The 15,415-nt window shown below is 39.1% G+C and overlaps 1 protein-coding gene across 3 annotated transcripts; it reads right to left on the reverse strand.

The window, feature by feature from the left end:
• Positions 1-1,272: 1,272 nt before the first annotated feature.
• heg1 (heart development protein with EGF-like domains 1) lies at positions 1,273-15,410 on the reverse strand. 3 transcript variants are annotated; one of them, XM_053627291.1, is made up of 13 exons: positions 14,920-15,410; positions 9,784-11,961; positions 9,347-9,457; positions 7,831-7,953; positions 7,589-7,659; positions 7,229-7,278; positions 6,273-6,433; positions 6,032-6,166; positions 5,853-5,895; positions 4,779-4,816; positions 4,386-4,473; positions 2,512-2,689; positions 1,273-2,339 (listed from the first exon to the last, which is right to left on the reverse strand). In XM_053627291.1, exons 1-13 carry the CDS (start codon positions 15,182-15,184, stop codon positions 2,196-2,198), a joined length of 3,585 nt encoding a protein of 1,194 aa, XP_053483266.1. In that variant the 5' UTR covers positions 15,185-15,410; the 3' UTR covers positions 1,273-2,195. The 3 variants fall into 3 exon arrangements, 1 of the variants encoding a protein (XP_053483266.1); XR_008386151.1 differs by lacking the exon at positions 1,273-2,339 and adding an exon at positions 3,948-4,023 and having other exon boundaries at positions 2,650-2,689; XR_008386150.1 differs by lacking the exons at positions 1,273-2,339; positions 2,512-2,689 and adding exons at positions 2,703-3,852; positions 3,948-4,023.
• Between the last annotated feature and the right edge of the window lie 5 nt (positions 15,411-15,415).

The following is a 15,415-nucleotide window of genomic DNA, read 5'->3' on the forward strand; positions in this document are numbered from 1 at the left end:
GAAGGGATTTTTGATATCTCGAATGGTTTCGAGATGGGGAGGCAATAAATTTATGACAAAAAAGGGAAAACATTAGTGTCTCGTATATTCTGCAATGCAATGGGTGATTTAGATTAGAAAAACTTGAGCTGTGTGTTTGGTCACAGGGGCTGATCACAGGGATGTGACTATTGTGAGTCATGGTCATAGCACCACCAACTGGCAGCAGGAAGTGTGTGACAGACTTTGCAATAATCCTCTTATTTTTACCCAAATCGCCTCAAACTTGGTCAGAATAATGTCAAGCCATGGCTGATGTAAAATTGTTAAAGTTTTTTTGATATATTAAATAGTCTTGCCATGGTAACCCATCAAACATAAATACTATTTTATGGTGTTTTTGAGGCTCTTAGCATGCTTAAAATTTCATGAAAGTTAGCACACACACAGAGCTGTCAGCCGTTAGAAGTGCGCAAAAGCTAAGACATGGGCATGGAGGAGGGCTCGTGTAGTGCCCCCTTTTGACTAAAGTTGTGGGGTCAGTTTTACCTACAGTCACCAAATTTGGTAGGAGGGGTTCTCCTACAAGCTAGACAACTTTCAAAATGACAGACATTACCTCCGCCCAACAGGAAGTTTTAGAGGAATCTTATATCTTATTGCCTCATATCTTATGCAGGCAATGAGTGATTTAGATGAAACTTGAGCTGTGTGTTTGGTCACAGGGGCTGATCACATGGATGTGACTACTGTGAGTTACAGTCATAGCACCACCAACTGGCAGCAGGCAGTGTGTCACTTAAAAGAGAATTTTAACTAGTCTTCTTATATTTTCCAGAATCGCTTCAAACTTAGTCAGAATATTGTTGAGACATGGCTGATGTAAAATTGCAAAAGGAGTTTTGATATCTTAAAGAGTGTTGCCATGGTAACACATCAAACTTTAACACTCTTTTCTTCTGTCACTTCGGGTGTTTTACTCTACAGCACTCGCTTCACTATGTATTGCATTTTCATACAGCCACCGGATGGCGATGGCACCGTAGTGCTTGGGCCCATCCTCGCTGTTTGCAGCTATATTTAAATATTGAGTCCATAAGTTTGAAATACTATCTAAAGCCTATCAATAGCACTGAAGTTGATCATATGGCTTTTAATGGAGTGAAAGTTCACTATCTCTGTGTGCTCCTAGAAAAAGTCACTTTTCATCATCTAACATGCTAACAACCCATATCTGTTTGGAAAAGGTGTAAGTACCCAAGGCCAATCTAAAAGTCACAAAATACAAGCCAATTGTCATTACTGCTGCTTTATTTAAAATATGTCTGACTAAAACGCCAGCTTTAAATGACCATCCACAGGGGAGAAAAGGAAATACTTGTAGGCATAAAATACTTCAGTTATTAAAAATGTAAGTTATTGGCAAAAACATGATACACCTTATAAACACACACATAGCAAAATAACAGCTATTTGGTACATACACACACACACACACATATCCACAAACACACACACACAAACCTCAAGGTTGTTCTGTAGATCATGATTTGAGAAATTATATCTAACTGGAAAGCATATTTATCTGTAAATGACATTAAGTTAATTGAATAAATAAGAATGTTGCACTGTTCATTGTGGTATCATGGGTATAGTGCCGTAATCTACATTATGTGAAGAAATAGCACCAAGTGGATTAATTCACTGCATGTCCTTAAGGGAATGTTAACATAATGACCTACTTTGTCCTGCTACATCTACTCATAAAACAGGCTACAGCAATATACCATTTGTACAGCTTACCAGCTTTTAAAGAGTTCTCCTAACTTCTCAGGCTTAAATACAATAAGCTTATACAGACATATGCACACATTTACGTTACCCTAGCAGGTGTATAATTTGCCTTACTTTAAATGTGTTACTTCTATGGCTTATTCCATTTGAGATCAAACATCTGTGTCGACAGACACACTGAACAGTGCAACACTGGATTTGCTAACAGCATTTATATTGAGCACAATTCCCCTTGTGATTATTTCACAGTTCTAAGAAGCGGATGAAATGATGTTGATTTCTTTCCTGTCAGCTTGTTTTCACATTCATAGGCTACTTAGTGGTCAGTGTTGTCCCTATCCATGGTCAGCTCCATCTTGCTATCAATGGAGCCTTTGCTACATTTCTTATGAGAACACTGTTAACTCCAAGGCAGTGTGGAGTCAAAAATAATCTCTCCTCCGTGAGTCATCACTGATGAATGATGGATTCCACTGTGCTGGGTAAATGCAGGAGTGTCGTGAACCAGGCAGGCCTGAGAATGGATAAAGCCCATTCCTCTCCAGATCAGCATTTCGCAGAGCTGGCTGAAAAAATAAATACATAAAATGTCATTTATGGGATGTAACTGCAATTAAAAAATCTGTTCCTTAAACCGTAGAAGCCAAAACAATATGACAAAGATCATAACTATTTTTTGTTGTAGAAGCAGTAGTAGTAGTAGTAGTTATTTTAATTAGAGTCATTTTGATTACGCACAGAGTAATAAATATCGGTCATCTGCAAGAGATTCTTGGTACTGCCATTTTCTTGCATCTCAATGGTCTCCCTGCCCCACTCCATTGATACACGACTACTCTTGGGAAAGTCACCATATGGAGACATTTGAAGATCCCCACTTTTGAAGATGATTTTATTAATGTCATTCTTGTCCTTCCTGTAAAAGAAGGTCATTTGTAAAGGTGATTATTCGTAAATGATACCACATTATTAATGAAGGACAGAAAATATATAAATATAAGCTACAGTGCCACTAATATTGGCACCCTTGATAAATATGAGCAAAGAAGGCTGTGAAAACCTTTTGATCTTTTGTTAAAAAAAATTATAAAAATTCTCTGCTCTCATAGATATCAAACAATTGCAAACAAAACACAGGTTTATCAAAAAAAAAAAACCTTTGTTAAGTATAGGTGTGCAACGATTATTGGCATCCTTTTAGTCAATACTTTGTGCTACCTTCCGTTGCCAAGATAACAGCTCTGAGTCTTCTCCTATAATGCCTGATGAGGTTGGAGAATACATGACAAGGGATCTGAGACCATTCCTCCATACAGAATCTCTCCAGATCCTTCAAAGTACGAGGTCCACACTGGTTGACTCTCCTCTTCAGTTCACCCCACAGGTTTTCTAAGGGTTTCAAGTCAGGGGACTGGGATGGCCATGGCAGGACCTTGATTTTGTGGTCAGTGAACCATTTTTGTGCTGATGTTTTGGATCATTGTCCGGCTGGAAGATCCAACCACGGCCCATTTTAAGCTTTCTGGCAAAGGCAGTCAGGTTTTCATTTAATATCTGTTTATATTTGAGTCCATGATGCCATGTATCCTAACAAAATGTCCAGGTCCTCTGGCAGAAAAATAATCCCAAAACATTAAAGAGCCACCACCACATTTAACCGTGGGCATGAGGTACTTTTCCATATGGCTACCTCTCTGTGTGCACCAAAACCACCTCTGGTGTTTATTGCCAAAAAGCTCTATTTTGGATTCATCTGACCATAGAACCCGATCCCATTTGAAGTTCCAGTAATGTCTCGCAAAATGAAGACGCTTGAGTTTGTTTTTGGATGAGAGTAGAGGCTTTTTTCTTAAAACCCTTCCAAACAACTTGTAGTGACGTATGTGACTTCAGATTGGTTTTGGAGACTTTCTGACCCCAAGATGCAACTAACTTCTGCAATTCTCCAGCTGTGATCCTTGGAGATTTTTTGGCCACTTGAACCATCCTCTTCACAGTGTGTTGAGACAGGTAGACATACGTCCAATTCCAGGTTGATTCATAACATCTCCAGTTGACTGGAACTTCTTAATTATTGCCCTGATGGTGGAAATGTGCATTTTCAATGCTTGTGCTATTTTCTTATAGCCACTTTGCCGCACATCACAGCTATATTCCACATATATATGTGTTACCTCATATTTATTCCCCTGTGAAACAGGAAGTCATGGAAGTCCTGAACAAGTTCCTGTTCCTAGTCACCCAGGTGTACTAAAAAAAAAATGAAAATATCAATGGGAATATACTTAAAATATGTTTTTCTCATATGAATTCATAGTGTGCCAATAATTCATATGGTGCGGATAACTGTTGCACACCTATATTTAACAAAGATTTTTTTTGTTTGCAATTGTTTGATATCCATAAGAGCAAAGTATTTTTGTAACAAAAGATCAAAAGGTTAAACAATAAAGACCGTTCACAATTCACCAATTCACATCCTTCATTGCTCATATTTACCAAGGGTACCAATATTAGTGGAAGGCACTGTACACAGTATACCTTTTACAGCAAATTAATATGTTTAAGTTGTATACCTTAAAACTTATTATTTTATAAATAGTCATACATACCTGCAACAGGTTACAATGAGAGCAATGATAACAATGAGCAACAACCCCCCAGCTGCAGGAGAAACCACCTTTGCTATCAGCCCATAAACTGTACCAAAGAAAAAGAGATTTCGCTTTTGAAAAAAAAGGGATTTGGATAAAAGCAGCTGTTAATGTCTAAATGTCATGTAAACATACTAAGCCCCTTGTGTTTCCTCAGGTCTGAATTTTATGCTAATTAAGTTATTTATGTTGAATAAGCTTCTGTAAAAAGTAACATTTTAAGTGTTTCTAATTAACCATTTCCATTTTAGCAGTGGAAAAAAGCGACAGCTAGCCACAGTGTACAAGATTTTAATACTAAATATTACAGATATTTTGATAGGCCTAGGAAAAATATAAAAGTACACTCACAATTATTGCAGTTGAATCCCCCAAATCCAAATGCACATCTGAAAGACACATGCATCAAAATAAAAAAATATTGCACCTTGCAGATTTGCATAATTCATGTGAATATTGGTGCACCTGCTCCTTTAATAATCTATTTCATTTCTAATTTTCTTATTCCATTATATACAGTATTTATACAGTGCATACATACATACACACACCATTTAGATTATACATTTTTGTTTTTATGTATATTTTTGCCTCTTTTCTTTATATAGATTATGTATTTGTATCATAAAAGAGGTATAAAATGCCTGAAGATGTAAAAAACCTTAATGGTTGAGTGTGATTTTCTCACAAGGTAAGATAAAATATCAAACTTTTCTAGCTCACCTAGTTTGCTGTTGCTAGCCAAGGGGATATCATTATATGAGTTTAGATGCTACAGTGTCATGGAAAGTACATTACCTTTCCTTATGCTCTGCTCAGATCATGTTCACGTAAACTGGGCCTCATATTTACACACCTTGTTTTCCTGCTCAGCCTCAGAGGATGTTACTGTTTCAGTTTCAACCCCTTTACTGGTTTAAAATAAACTGGCATATATCCATTCTTCCTCACACTGATTGTGAGCTAGCGTTTGGCAGAATTGACAAACTGTCAGCCAATAAGACACGAGTATTTCCACGTATTTTCCTGTAAACCTGTCTGATTGGTCTCGCCTCTGTTCGCTGAAGATATAATATTACAGGCGGTCTTCTTTTACTGACGTTCAGTTACGTAGTGACAAACCGTCCCAAGTGGAGAATTATTTGGGGCTAAAGAAAAAACCTTCAGGGCAAAACGTGATTTATTTTAAAAATGCATTTTACTTAACATTGTTTTCTTAACAATAAATTTGTAATGTAATTTTACTGACATCAGTAACTGTAATCAAATTACATAAATTTAAAATGTAATGCACCATATTACTATGTTATCAGAAAAAGTAATTAGATTACAGTAACGCGTTACTTTGTCTAAAATCTTTCTAAAATTTGTAAAACGTTACACCCAACTCTGCACATAACAGACACTGATAGATTCTATACTTACTCCATACATGTTCCATTAACAAGTTTAAAGCCATCACCACAGTCTGAAATGAGGAAAATATCAGGAAAATGAATTGAAATGCACATAAATAATATTCAATATACAGTATTCTCAGTACTGATGGGAAGAGACAATCACATGCTTGTTTAAAATGTTTCTAAAATGCCTATAGCTCCTACCTCTACAGGTACTGTCCTCTGGGTTCTTTTTGAAGTATCCTTCATGGCACTGGCAGTATGGAGTTCCCTCAGTATCATTGCACACAGCATACTGAGTGTCACATCTATTCTTCTGGGCTGAGCACAGACTCTCCACTGGAAGAAGAGTGATGTCAGAGATAAGAGTTAGTCTAGGGCTAAATTTATCCTTAATTGTGTGTTGTTTTTTATTGCTCACTCAATGTTCATAGGGTTACTGTACCTTGATAAGCAAGCTGGTGTTGGAGCTTTAAGGAACAGTGGGACTGTGGTTTGTTGCAGTTTCTGAGAGACATCTGGATCCTGAAGAAGATGTCATTGCTGGTCACATCAGCGGACATAGAAAACATGTTCACAGCCAGGATGTGCAACCTGTCCAAATACCTGCACACAAAAACAATTAAGTCATGTCTGACTGATCAATAAAACTACGACTGCTACAATACATTCTGACATTTCTGTGTAAGCTAGCAAACGCGATGACTGACATACCAAAATCTCTTTGTCAATCTCTCACCTGTGGTTAGTTTTTATACAGTATATGGCCAAAAGCATGTGGTCACACCCATATGTGGTTCTTCCCCAAATTGTTGCCACAAAGTTGGAAGAACACAATTGTACAGAATGTTTTTGTATGCTGTAGCATTACAATTTCCCTTCACTGGAACTAAGTGGGCCAAATCTGTTCCAGCATGACAATGATCCTGTGCACAAAGCGAGCTCCATGAAGACATGGTTTGTCAAGGGTGGAGTGGAAGAACTCGAGTGGCCTGCACAGAGCCCTGACCTCAACCCCACTGAACACCTTTAGGATGAACTGGAACACCCCAGACCTCCTCGCACAAAATCAGTGTCTGACCTCACTAAAGCCCTTGCAGATGACTGAGCACAAATCCCAACAGCCACGCTCCAAAATCTAGTGGGAAAAGCCTTCCCAGAAGAGTGGAGATTATTACAACAGCAAATGGGGACTAAATCTGGAATGGGATGTTCAAAAAGCACATACAAGTGCGATGGTCCGGTCTCCACAAACGTTTGGTCATATAGTGAATATTAATTCAACTTGAATTGGCAACCATTGTCTTAAGTCATAGTCTACATAATATTATAGGGTATCTGAATAATAATGTATTTGATATTAAACTGAATATTTAATAACTATAACAAATCTAAACTTACCGCAGAGTCGATCGTCTATAACCACGCAGGTTTGAGAGTGAGGCATTCAACTGGGAAAATATATATATATTTAAAATAATATAATGATTCAAAATTTCACAAACTTCACAATGTATATCAAATAATTTTGAAATTATTCAGAATTTCTTATAAAATAATTTTTACAAAAGGTCTTCTGTGTCACTGTATTGCTATAGTCAGTACAGATTCTCCCATAAAATGTCACTGTTCCTGCCATCCAGGGCATTCAATATGCTTAATCAGCACCATCTGCTGTTGTGAAAATGCATAATGAATGCATAAGTGAAGTGTGTGTATAGAAGACAGGTGTGCTTTTACAGTTGTGTTCTCTGTACATACCAACTGTAAGATCTCTCTGTGCGAGTCATGCAGAGAACTGTTCACACTAAAAATCCCTAAGAACGTCTTTGCTGTGGGGCAGAATAACAAAAAGGCATAGGCATTATATCAGGTGAACAGCTAATGACTGATTCTGAAAATTGTCTTTTAACACTTTTGAATGCAGCCAGTTCCAGGTTTATGTTACTGTTCAAGGCCCCATTCTGCCTGCTTTCTGTAAGGAACAAAGTTTAACCACCTACTTTGTGTACAGCTACGTCCATCTTGCAGGTCATAACCTAGGGCACAGTCACAGCTGAACGAACCTCTGGTGTTGACACACACGGAGTCTTGAGGGCACGGACTGCTCACACACTCATCCACATCTGCAGAACAATATGAAAACATAACATGGGCCATCAATCAGGCACTTTTCATCTCAAAGTAACCACATGACCTGCTCACATTTCAATTTCAACATGTGCAATGTAATGAACTCTGCAACTCTACAATGAATTCTACAAAAAAATTCTAAAAATGAATTTTACCTGGCTTAAGTGTATTTGTAGATGAAATGGAATGAAACTGTATACATTGCCATGAGTGTCTTCACACATGCATAAGCAGAATGCAGCGTTTACGACACAGTGCACTGAACAAACAGGTAAAAGATGCTTTATTGTTGAGCTGACCATTTTCCCTTCATTATAACAATTACAGGTCAAAGCATTTTTCAACATAATCTTTATCTATCACATCTGTAATCTATGTGTTATTTCCAGGGGCAAGAATTTTGACACGTTTTCCTGCACAGAGAAAAAAACAGAAAACCTGTTTGTTTAAAACTCGATTATAATGGAAGACTTAGGGCAGTTCCCCCCATTTCCCAACCACCAACCCAATCTCCCAACATACAAACCAAAGAAGGTGAAGGCTAACACAGTGGTTTTCAAAGTGGGGGCCGCCCAGGGGGCCTCAACAATTTGGTGTGAAAAATAAATAAATACACGATTCTCACTCTCAGACAACCATACACACACACACAATCAATTCCTAATGTAATGTAATGTAAAGATGAAATAGGTAATTATTAATAAAAAAGGGGGATACATTCAGAAGTCTGTATTTTTAATGTGTTTTAAAGACATCTTGGAAAAGGGGGGCCTCGGTCAAATGTTAATGCCATTTGGGGGGCCTTGCCCTGGAAAAGTTTGGGAACCCCTGGGCTAACATATACTTCCCCCAAGACATGTGAAGCCAGCCAACCAGATCTTTTCTAATTGCTGAACATGCTGCATCATAGGCAGCCATGACTGTCTAGTGTCGCTGTGATATATATATTTTTTTTTTTTGCTCAACTTTGCTCCCTTTGCTCCCCACCATAGATTACTGTGGCATTATCAGGATTTGAACTAGCGATATCTCAAAGAAAGGGTGAACGCTTTTCTGTTTTGCCACTTCGGAGCCAGAGGGCAACTGTTAAGACTGTGTAATGGCTGTAGTTTTGAATTTGTGTTGTGTAACTGTATTTTAAATGTTTGTAGGTAGAGTTGCCCTTAGACCTCCATTATAAGTTCAAATTCAACACATTTTCTGTTCTTTTCTCAGTGCAGGGTTATGGGTCAAAATGGTTATCAAATATTTTTAGTGTGTTTCAGGGTAGAATTTAGGCTTTCTGAATGTCCTGCTCCTTGTTCAATGACAAACACTGCTATGCAACACCTATGTGGACTGTTCCAACACAGTGGAAATACAAGTATCCATGCCTGAGCTTCTCACCCTCAGTGCAGTTTTCTCCTCTCCAGGCAGGCAGACAATTGCACCTGTAACCACCCAAAGTCGGCACACATTCGCCTCCATTTGCACAGATCTGAGGCCTACACATGTGACCTGGAAAGAAAGCACAGTACACTATAAAACACAAGCTCATACTAAGTGAGTTTCCCAAAAGCACTGTATTGCTTGATTATTCTGATCATCTCAAGTCAGCAAAATGAGAAACCTGTTGAACCATTTGCAAAAATAGGGCAAGATATTTTCAAGAACAGTTTACAATATTGTATAAACTTACATTCATTTCATGAGCACTATAGTTTAACCAGTCTATATGCATCTAGAATGCAAAAATTTTACTGAAATACATCATCATAAAGGTTATAGCTAACCTAAAATATATAGATAAATAATGCAAGTGTGAGTAGTTTGAGAAAACACACCAGGAGTCAGGCTTATCTTCACAGGCATCTGTGAGGTTGTGGCTTCAGTCTCAGTGCGCTTTCCTGTGGTTATTACCGCAGTGCTCATGGCGGGAGTGCTCTTATTGTAGGATGCAGTGGTGTGCTGGCTGTGTGCTTTGGTGCTGCCTGGCGTAGCAGTGCTGGTCTCAAAGTGCAGTGTGCTCAGATCAGTAGAACCAGCTCCAGATTGGGATGAGCTGGCAGACAGTGAGGGAGTGGCTGTTCCAGTGGTGGGGTGGTGCTGTTCTGTGGTGGGCATGGTCTTCTTAGTGGTCTCTGTGGCAGACAGGGTACTGTGTGGTGTACTGTGAGCCTCGGCAGTGGTGCTGGCTTGAAATTGTTGTGTTGTAAGTGGTGCTGTGGTGCCTGTGCTAGCTAGCGTGGTGCTAGTAACAGGGACAGTGCTAGGTTTATGTGTGTCCTCCTCTGTAGGTGTTGGCATGTGGGTTGAAGGTCCTGCAGCTGTGCTCAGCACCTCTGTGGGCTCTGGAAGACTATAGGTTTGGGAGACAAAGGCATGCTGGGTGGACTGGGACTCATCCACACTGTTAGTCATATTCCAGTCTGTGGAAGGTGCAGTAGTCAGACTGGGAATAGTAGTTTTTTCCATGGGTTCATTGGGTGTCTCACTGGTCTTGGGTTCATCTGGTTTTTCACCTGTACTGGTACTCACAGGACCTGTAGGACCAGTGGTCTCGCTGTCCTGGTGAGACACATTGGTATGTGTAACGTCTGGCGGGACAGATGGAGGTATGAACGATGAAGATGAGCTGCTGTCTGTATAATAGGTCTGGTTGGTGGAAGAATCAGCTGTGGTGTCCGTCTCACTGTCAGAGCTGTTGATTAATGTAAGAGGTGGAGTGGAGCTGGGGTTGCTAGTCTTAGGCATTGATTCAAAATCTGATCCTGTGGGCTGTCCTGTGTGAGACAGGGTAATCTGGGTGCCATGAGTGACCTCAGTCTCTAAGACCTTCTTTTGGGTGGCATTTACAGAGAAATCCTCACTATGGCCAGATTCAGTAAACAACGCATCCTCAGTGGACTCTGTATCCTGAGTAATTCCTGTCTTCTCCGCCTGCCCAGTGACAGTATGTGGAGCTGTCTCTAAGGAGCTGGAGCTGGTGTGTTCCACGTATGGAGAGGTGCTGTTGGATGTGATGGACAGCAGAGTGCGGTCTCCGGCACGGCTAAGTGTGGTGGAGAAGTAGGTGCTATCAGTGTTTGAACCAGATTCTGTAGTATCCTGGTCTGTGTGTTCCTGCTCAGTCAGCTTTGTCACAGTGAGATCTCTCACAGTCCTAAACTCAGATGCAGGTTGCCACGCCTCTGCTACTGTATGGCCAGATTCAGTAAACAACATATCCTCAGTGGACGCCATATCCTGAGAAATTCCTGTCTTCTCCACCTGCCCAGTGACAGTATGTGGAGCTGTCTCTAAGGAGCTGGAGCTGGTATGTTCCACGTATGGAGAGGTGCTGTTGGATGTGATGGACAGCAGAGTGTGCTCTCTGGCACGGCTAAGTGTGGTGGAGATGTAGGTGCTATCAGTGTTTGAACCAGATTCTGTAGTATCCTGGTCTGTGTGTTTCTGCTCAATCAGCTTTGTCACAATGAGATCTCTCACAGTCCTAACCTCAGATGCAGGTTGCCACGCCTCTGCTACTGTATGGCCAGATTCAGTAAACAACGTATCCTCAGTGGACACCATATCCTGAGAAATTCCTGTCTTCTCCGCCTGCCCAGTGACAGTATGTGGAGCTGTCTCTAAGGAGCTGGAGCTGGTGTGTTCCATGTATGGAGAGGTGCTGTCGGATGTGATGGACAGCAGTGTGCGCTCTCTGGCACGGCTAAGTGTGGTGGAGATGTAGGCGCTATCAGTGTTTGAACCAGATTCTGTAGTATCCTGGTCTGTGTGTTCCTGCTCAGTCAGCTTTGTCACAGTGAGATCTCTCACAGTCCTAACCTCAGATGCAGGTTGCCATGCCTCTGCTACTGTATAGGCATCAGTGATGTTGGCTATTGTAGAAGGATCTTCCCACTCAGTCACTGTGTTAGTGCTGAATGCAGGGCTGAAATCCAGCAACTCAGTGGACATATCTGATCTGTTTGGTGCTGTCCAGCTCTCCGTGACCTCATTGACAGAACTTTGATCTGTGGCTGGAAAAAAATGTGCATAAATGTTGAATCTGAAAGCATCCCAATTAGATTACTACTTAGAGATAAAGACAGGTTGCATTTTAATTACAATATTTTGTAATTATACAATATGTTGTAGGTGTTAATGTAACCCTCTTGAATTAGGGCATAAAATGTTCAATCGCTTTGAGGTCTCAGGAACCGTTACAGAAGATGTTTTCAGAAGTAACTGCGGATGTAATGATTTTGGGTGGAGAACAATTGGCAGCCACAGCCGTCTAAGCCAACAAAAGCTTGAGCCCTATAAATGGAGGTGACCTGACTCATTGGAAATAGTCGTTTCCTTCCTTGCGCTGACCTAGCACAGTGCATGATACAATACTGTCACTCTCTACATGGAGTTTATACACTGATAACAATGTAATCAACAGGCAAAAAGTCTTGCCCAAGATGATATCACATTTTGCAATATATAAACAGCGTTTAAACAGGAAATTACAGAAGGAATAATGGACAAAAGAGAAATTTTACACCCTACAGTCAGGTTCAATTACATTGTCAAAATGTTTTAATTTAATGTTTCAACGTATTTTCTTTCTTGCCTAAGAGAATTATTAATATACATTAGGATACAGGGATGCCTACATAACATCTTTCTTTTGTCCCCTGAGAAAAAGAAACAACCTAAAATACTACAATTAAAACCTTGAATTTCTGCATAAACCTGTTGAAGAGTTCAGGTATTATCTCCTCATGGGAAGTACATGTTTCTTGTTGTGATACTGAGTAGAAACATTTATGTACTGACAGCAAGATAGATAGTGAAAAGGGATCAATAACACAGTAATCCCACATGATAAAAAATAAAAACATGAAAACCATTTTGGTTTTGTTTGTTTTTTCCTTTCTACTCTGAACCAGCTACAACACTGAACAAGTCACATTTTATATTGTCTAACAACTGCTACATTATGTTACTGGTCAATAGAACCTAGTCCATAAAACATGGTTAGTCCAGTTAGGTCATAGTGTTGAAATGAAAATAGTACATGCAGAAAAAGATGTGGATTGACCAATAAATAAGGATTTATATAGCTTAATATATCCTGTTATACTGTGTGACATAATAAACCATTAGAAACTGTACATTTGTGCTAAAGCAGAATGGAAGCAGCGGGAAATTTTGGTCAAATTATAGTATATTAAATAATATATGTACCAGATATACACGCAGACATTAGGCAATCAAGAAATCAAATCTTGTGCCGTTAGTATGTATAGTGTAACTATTTACACTGTTCAGAGTGTATTTATCATATTTATTCTGCATTTTTCATGTAACTGTAATTGCAGTAATTGCTCTTGTCTCAAGACTTGCTCAACTATTCACAATCTCTGTCACTTTCAGGTGACACTGTATATGTGGATAGGATGACAACAGTATTATTTAAAGCTTTCATCAAATTTTATTTCTTCATTTATGACCACAAATAAATAACCTTACAGTATATTCCATCCCACAATCAAATGCGCACACCCTTGTTCTAATCAGCTGGATGTGAAGCTGAGTTATTGTCATTTGTCATAACACTAAGTTTGTACTGAGGATGGAGTTCATCCCCATCAATGCAGAGGAGTTTACCTATATTCTGAGACATCAGCCTGTGAGGAGCTACATGACAGGCTATTAGTATTTATTAAGATGAGCAAGTAACCCATAATGTTATTGATGTTTGTGATACTTTTCCTAACAATACCTCTTGGATTGAAGTGCTTTACATTCTGAACTGAAGAATTTTACACATAATGTCTCCACTTAAATACACACCTGAATATGAACAGACTTGTTAGATTGATGGTACTGAAAGTGGGCTCGAGAGACCCCGGGGTTCATGATGTACAATAGCCAGGTCTATAATGTATAATAATCATAGATATATGTATAATAGTCAATGTCTTATTTATTTATTTTTAATGACATGATGGTGATGACGACAGAGATCTATAACTACTAGGGGTGTACTGATCCAATAATTTAGATCAATAAATTAAGCAACTATTTAAATTAAACAATGCAACAACCATTGTTCATTATCAAAAAAGGACAACGGGCAAATAATTTAATAGGCTATGAGGGTGATTTGACCATTACTCAGATACTTATAGTCCTCTACATCATTATCTTTTGCAAATGAACACATCCCACATTCTGAACAAAGTTGCTTGCATACAATATAAAAACCTAATTGTATTCTATCGTATCGTAGATTCAGTGGTATTGTCAAATATCAAATTGATGTTTTTTTAATCAAAATCATATTGTATCATGTAGAACCATGAAGATAAACACCCCTAATATCTACTACTGTTGTTGTTTAGTTATGATTCTTTGTTATGTTTCTTGTAAGTTGTTTATTTCCTAATCTAAATCTCAGCAACTTAAAACGCTCATAAATAAGGTCACTTAAGATTTAATTGCAATTTAATTGTAAACACTAGAAAAAGTGTTGTGTTCATATGATATTAACTATTGCTGTTAGCTCAGATAAGTATATTGCATATAGTAACAGTATTTACTATATTGTTCTAATACATCTAATACTTGAATAGATTGATTATGCTCATTTAAAAAAACTATACTCTGCTCATAAAATGGGTTGTGATTTTTTATTTATTTATTTATTTTTTTATACTGGAAGGCATTCTGAAAGAAAGGAAATGTTTAAAACTCCCAACTTACTCCTGGACTGCTATGTATATAGGATTAACGGAGAATGGGGTTGGTGCCTTGTTGTTGCCACCGTGTTAAACAAGTGGTTTGTTGTTGTTGTTTGTTTTGTTTTTTAATGTTCTGTCATGTCATTTCCCGGGAAAACTCCCTGAACCCTGAACACATCATACACTCCCTAATTGTATAATCAGTATTTGTGATGTCGGTCTCAGACAACACTGTGGAACAGTCACGCAGCTGATTCTTACCAGTGTGAGATTCCCTCTCTGAAAAACTCGGATGATCTGAGATTTTTGATGTGGAAGAGTATCCAAACCTCGCAGTCCCCTCGCTGATCACTGCTCTAGAGGAAGTTGGAAACTCGCTGGATTGCTCTGAATCCTCAGTGTCGGTAGATAAATAAGTTTCAGTTACCAAAGGGCTGCCCGCAAAACCCCCAGCAGTTGGTTTCAACAGAGACAAAACTACCACGAGCATTAGACCGCGAGTGCGCCCCGAAGCACGCGCTTCCATGATGAAGAAAAAACACGACAGAAATATTGAGGACTTAATAAAAAAGAACACTGCGAAATGATCCGGGTCAGCATCGGAAAACGTGTGTTTCGTCAGGTCTCCAAGTGTAAAAGGCCGAGACGTTGCTAAAAGTTCATGCAGGGGTTGAGAGAGCGGTTTTTATTACTGCACAACACTAGTCCGTGTCTCACATCCCGGGCCGGGCGGCTGAGACTCCGCCCCTTCCACACA

This window comes from Ictalurus furcatus, chromosome 6 (assembly GCF_023375685.1).
Source record: "Ictalurus furcatus strain D&B chromosome 6, Billie_1.0, whole genome shotgun sequence".
NCBI lineage: Eukaryota > Metazoa > Chordata > Actinopteri > Siluriformes > Ictaluridae > Ictalurus > Ictalurus furcatus.